Consider the following 6,478-nt stretch of genomic DNA (forward strand, 5'->3'; position numbering starts at 1 on the left):
TTTATAATTTTATTTATATATATATATTTTTTTAACATATACTTAATTACTTAGTTTTGTAGATGATATTACTATTATACTCTTTAAATTAAAGTAAAATATGTACTAGATTTAAGTGAAGAGTAAAGTTATATTGGACAAGGAAAATTTACACCACATACTATTTTTTTCTATTTTATTTCAATTTTACTGCTATAAAGAAAATATTACATTTTTACTGTATTTTTTATACTATGTGTACTGTTTTTATTTATTTATTTATTTATTTTACTTTTTCACATGTCACAATTTGCCTATCACATTAAATAAATACAGTAGAACCTCTATTTAAAAATACTCTATTCAAGAATAACCTCTAATTTGTTATAAAAAAATCAAGTCCCAATTTGGGCTAGTTATAAATAAGAATAACCTCTAAATTGTAATTAGTTATATATTTTTTAAGTCCCGCATTACCAAAGTATACCTCTATATAAGAATAATTACATCTTAATAAAATATATATATGTATTTTGTAAATTTATTTATGTAAAATTAATAATTTTATTTTAAATTATAATACATGTATGAATATTATATTTACTCTAAAATATTTTTATTATGGCATAGTATTAATGATTATTTATTGTTATTATTGTTACGTTGATATTTTTTGGTTTTTTAATTTTTTTTTAGTATAACTCTATTTAGTTATAACCTCTCAATTAGAATATAATTTACTTGGTCCCAAGTGTATTCTTGGATAGAGGTTCTACTGTATATATATATTACATAAACTGTAAAAAAAACATGGGAGTGGGTTTTTCTTTTTTTAATTTTCTTTTAATTAAAATTATATTATATTTTAAAGGTATAAAAGTGTGATGTGACTTGTGTTGTCACTTTAGTGACATATATTTTTCTTAATTAAAATTGATGATAAAAATATGTTACCTTAAATATTTAATACTCATTTCTATCACTTTAATCTCACTTCCCCACTATTCTCTCTTACTATTCATCATCTTCTTCATTTATTTCACTCTCTATTTCCTCAAGTTCTCTCTATTTTTCTCCATCAACATATAAATTTTTTTATTTTTTTCTTGTTCAGTTCTTCTTCTTCATCTTCTTTTCTTTTCGTTTTTTTTTTAATTTTTTGAAGTTCTTAGTTACATTTTTAGAAAATATAAGAGTTAGTGTGGTTTTTTTTTGTTCTAATTTTCTTGAACTTTCTTGCAAATATAGTGCATTTAGTATTGAGGATGTGCACAAGATAGTTAATTTTTGATAATTTTTTTCTTTTATATTTTTTTATTTGTTTTAGTGTTGTTTTACTGTTGTTTTTCATGATTTATTTATGTGATGCCGATTTCACTGCTCTTGCTCAATCTCGTTGGAATTAATAGGTATTTTCTGGGTGTTCTCGTGTTGTTGTGGTGGTTCTGTCTGCAGGTGTGGAAGATGGAGGCTATAAATACATTTCTTCTTCGTTCTCCTTGGCTATTTTTGTGGTTTTTTTATTCTGGTTCTCCTATAAATACATTTGACGAGCTCACTCACAAGAGAGTTTTGAGGTGTGTGGTTCTTTTATATTTTTCTAAGTAGTTATATTTGTTTCATTTGTATTTGTGTTGTTTCAGTATTGTTTTAGTAGTTTTTTTTTATTATGATTTTCTAGGAATAGACTTGCAAATATAGTTGATTTTGCATTTGCTGTTGAGGTTGTGCAGCAGATTGTTTGTTTTTTTAATCATTTTTTTCTTTTGTTTTCTTTGATTGTTTTAGTGTTGTTTTACAGTTGTTTTGTCATGATTATTTATTTGACGTCGATTTTACTACTTTGCTCAATCTTGTCAGAATTAATAGTTATTTTCTGGTTGTCCTGGTGTTGTTGTGGTGGTTTTGTCTGTGGTTGTGAAACATGGAGGCCTCATACTTTTGTTTTGGTATTTACAGTATAAAAGAAAAAAAAAGGGGGGGGGGGGGGGGGACAGTATAAATGTAATTACTGCCGTGTGGCAGTAAAATTGAAAAGTATTACCCCAAATCCAGTATTTTTGTAAAATGCCCTTGGACAATCCACTCAAAAAAGTTGGTGTATTTTAATGAAATATAATATGTTTGTAGCAACGAATAATTTCATTGAAAAAAAATCATAATGTCATACAAACTTTAAGTCTTAAGAAATTTCAATAAAAGAAGGAATCTCAAAAAATCATACTAGTTTTCTATCCACCCGAAGAGCATGCCGAGCTAATCTATGTGCAATCCTATTGGCTGTCCGACGAACATGGATTAGGGATACTCTAGGAAAATTGGGCATCAAATTAGTTAAGTCTTCTAACAAGGAACCAAGTTCATTAAGGAAAGAAGAGCGTTTAGAAAATACATTTACAATCGTTAAACAATCAGATTCATCAAAATGTAAAGAAAGTCCCACAGTAAGAGCCCAATCCAATGCTACAAGTAAAGCCAAACATTTTGCTTGAATAACTGAAAAACAACCTGCAAAAAAATACCAACAAAAATCACATCAATTCCCCAAAAAACTAAGAAAAGATAAATTAACAATATTCATTCTATATAAAAAGAGAAAACTTATCTTATCAAATGTAGATAATGCCAACATTAGATCTTGGACACTACAGACTACTTCAAACAATTTAATAACTCAATAACCTTACAACTCTATTAATAACCAAAAAATAAAATTCTCTAATAATTAATACTACTAATAGTCATAATAAAATCTACCTCATATATAATTAATAATTAATATATGAAAATTTAAAAACTAATACAACAAAAACTAACACCAATAATAATAATAATAATAATAATAATAATAATAATAATAATAATAATAATAATAATAATAAGGGATATTGGCGGCTAAACTACCTGAACTTTACGGTTTGTAACACTTAACTACAAAAATCGAATTTTTGGCGGTTAAACTACCTAAACCCTGGTTCCGTTTTGCTCTGCACACCTCCATCCAAAAATCACAGTTAAGTGCCACGGTGGACTGTTTATGCGTACACACATGTACACGTGGCAAATTTTTAGTGGTCCACGTAATATTAGTTTTAAAAAATAATTATAAATATTTAAAAAAAAATTAAAAAATCAGATCGAGTTTAGGTCCCGTCTCGGGTCCGAGTTTGGGTCTGGGTCCACGTCCGGGTCTGGATCCCACTCCGGGTCCGGGGTCCTGGTTCGGGTCCCGAGTTTGGGTTCGGGTTCGGGTCTTGAGTCTGGGTTCGGGTCGGAGATTGGTGTTGACCCCGAATCCTTTGTAAATATTATAATACAAGCTAATACAGACCATTTATTATGTATTTAATAATACAACATACATTGTATTTATAATTTTGGCTGTAATAATTAATACAATACATTGTTTTATCCAAACATAGTGTTATTTATTATTTAATACAATACGACCCTTATACGGCGTGCCAAACGAACCCTGATATCATATTTAAAAATTTCTAACTTGTGACTTCTTATACCGAGAAATATATGAAAATTTTAATAAATATCTTCACAAATATAATTTAAGATGTAAAAACTAGAAATTATCAATATTAATTAAATAAATAATTATGATTTGTACACACTCAAATTACATACAAATTTTACACATAATTCGAACTGTACAATCAAAAAGTATTGCTATTGGACATTAATAGTGTCTAACTCTTTCTAGAAGTGACACTTTATGCAATTGATTAGCGATAATATTCCTATTATATTAAATTATACAAGACCTCATATTTATTTGCACGGTTTGCACCCATATCAATCCGAGAACGAGAAAGATCATAATTAAGCAAAATAATTAAATAAAAAAAACTTACCAAGCATCTGATTTACAAAATTATTTCAATTAAAAGTTTATGAGTCATATATTTTGTAAGCATTATAATATCCATAGCACATATGTTAAAATGCATTATTATTACTTACAAAAATATAAATAATTAAAAGAGGCTAGAGTTTTATATAAGTTGAAAGATACTAGTTATTATGAGATTTTGAACAACATATAATTATTATATATTTTAATTTAATTATATTCTGAATATATTAGCTACGGTGAAGCATTTCATTATGGAAAATATGGGGAATCTGACTCTCTTCCTCCTCCTCCTCATCGTCGTTTGAAGGTCGAGAAAGTTGGAGAGGCTCTAAACTCTGAGAAGAAAGGGTTGTGGTAGCAGCAGTCGCTGCAAGATCGAAATTGGAGGGGAAATTTGTGATGTTGATGAGGTTATTGTTCGAGGTTGAGGAGTTGTTAGAGTAGGCAGGCTGCAACATCCCAACATTATGTTGTTGCAACTGATGATGCTGTTGTTGTTGATGATGTTGTTGTTGCTCCTGTTGTTGTGAGTTTTGAATTGCATTTGCAAATGCAAATCTACTGTTCATCAATTGAGTCTGCACCATTGCTAATTCTGATTGCAACGATGCCACCTGAAATGGTGTGTTTTGTAAAATTAACCCTCACAAAATTTTTCATCAACAAAATTATTACCTTTGGTTACATGAACAACCGAAAATTACACTATATATAACTTTAAAACGACCAACGCTAAATTTATATTATACCATTATAATAGTTACACAATGTAAATTAATAGGATCATTTAACAAATTTTACACTTTCATATTATTAAATTTGACAAATTTCTTTTAAACAATAAATTCGTAATATAACTAATGACATAACGTTTTTCTTTTTGCTTAAAATTAATGTCATAACGTTTAATTATTTACAAATTTGTAACAGTTATTACAAAAATACAAAAAAAGACACCGATGTAATTTAAATTGATGCGTAACTACATTATTCTCAAATACAAATCTTTCCATATATAAATAAATAAAATAATAATATTAAAACTCACGTTAAAAATATAGCAGTACATACTTAATCCAGTTAAATCTATCTGTATTAGTGTCTTTGTCTTATATGTAAAATTTATCTGTATTAGTATGTGACAGGTAAAATTTATCTGTATTAGTGTGTGGTGCTAAGTACAATATGTATGAAAATAATTAATAACGCATCTTAAAAATAGCCGTTCTTATGCCTTATATCAAATTATTATTTGATAATTTAATTTTGTGAAATTTATCAAGTAATTGGTGATGAGTATTATATGTTAATATTTATATAAACGACTAACATATATATGTAATTTAAGTATGTATATCTAACATTTTTCTTCAAGAAGAACGAATAAGAACAAGTTTCGAAACCTATCTTAAGCTATGTTTGGTAGGAATGAGAGAATAAGATAAATGAAAAGTTTAGAAAGAATAAAAAATTTGATAGATGGAAAGGTTATAGTAACTCTCGTTAATCTGTGTTGTTTAATATTAAGAGTAAAATTGGAAGGAAAGACAGAAAGTTAATAGTTAAAATGACCAAAGTATTTTTTTTAGTGTAAATGTTTGTTATTTTTAAAGAGGATAATTTTAGTATTTTGTATATTTAATTTGTTTGTTTTTCCTTACATCCTTTTAAAAATAGGGTTGTTTTTTTTTTTTTAAGGATCCGAAAGAGAAAGGTCATCCCCCTCCGATTTTTCTCTTCTTTCTTCTCTTCTTCCCATATGATTTTTAAAACATTAATGATGACTAATTAACTAGTCTCCTAAGAAATAAGTTAAAAGATTTTGTAATTTTTTTTTCTATAACAAAAAAAATGTATATATAACTTGTAAAAACCTGTTGTTGTAAAGCGAGTATAGTAGAGACACATCCATATATAGGGTCAGCTAGCCTCGCCTGAGCCTCGTAAGAAATAGTAACAACAGCATCATGTCTCCTATTCATAGGAATATGCAACAACAGCTTCGACACATTACTAGCACCAAACACTTTGTGCACGGCTGCAAACCGAGCTGCACCCTGGTCAGATCCAAAGTGCGGTGCAAAGATGCATCCACTAACACACTTCCTTCTTAAAAACTTGCAAGCACCACAAGGAGCTGGCGGTGCTGTTGTTGTCATAGTACCAGCAACAACAGTAGCAGTAGCTGCCTCCCCCAGATCACGATGATCTGGTGGAAGCGACAATAGTGATGATGGTGATGATGAGGTGATAGTAGCGCGCTTTGATGATGATGATGATGTAGCACTTTTTCTTCGACTCTCTAAAACCCTAGTAGTGGTTTGGTTTTGATCTTCATGAGTGATGTGATCTGACATAATTGGAGCTTATAGTAGGAAAAATGATAATACTTAAGGTCATAAGAGTGCAAAAGAAAAAGGTTGTGAAGCTAGGACTTTATATCATCATCATCATCATCAAATGAAAGGCTCATGTGAGAGAGAGAGAGAGAGAGAGAGAGAGAGAGAGAGAGAGAGAGAGAGAGAGAGAGAGAGAGAGAGAGAGAGAGAGAGAGAGAGAGAGAGAGAGAGAGAGAGAGACGTTATGGTTGGTAAAATGGGAAAAAATGGGAAGAGAGTTGTGGTGTGAGAA

At 29.1% G+C, this 6,478-nt stretch overlaps 1 protein-coding gene across 1 annotated transcript; it reads right to left on the reverse strand.

The window, feature by feature from the left end:
• Positions 1-3,851: 3,851 nt before the first annotated feature.
• Positions 3,852-6,478, reverse strand: LOC115723980 (LOB domain-containing protein 20). The gene is made up of 2 exons (XM_030653437.2): positions 5,722-6,478; positions 3,852-4,461 (listed from the first exon to the last, which is right to left on the reverse strand). Exons 1-2 carry the CDS (start codon positions 6,202-6,204, stop codon positions 4,075-4,077), a joined length of 870 nt encoding a protein of 289 aa, XP_030509297.2. The 5' UTR covers positions 6,205-6,478; the 3' UTR covers positions 3,852-4,074.

This window comes from Cannabis sativa, chromosome 9 (assembly GCF_029168945.1).
Source record: "Cannabis sativa cultivar Pink pepper isolate KNU-18-1 chromosome 9, ASM2916894v1, whole genome shotgun sequence".
Taxonomy (NCBI): domain Eukaryota; kingdom Viridiplantae; phylum Streptophyta; class Magnoliopsida; order Rosales; family Cannabaceae; genus Cannabis; species Cannabis sativa.

Coding starts and splice junctions, on each gene's coding strand:
- LOC115723980 (XM_030653437.2), bottom strand. CDS start 6,204: ATGTCAGATCACATCACTCATGAAGATCAAAACCAAACCACTACTAGG. Junction 4,462..5,721: donor TACTCGCTTTACAACAACAG/GTTTTTACAAGT, acceptor ACACCATTTCAG/GTGGCATCGTTGCAATCAGA.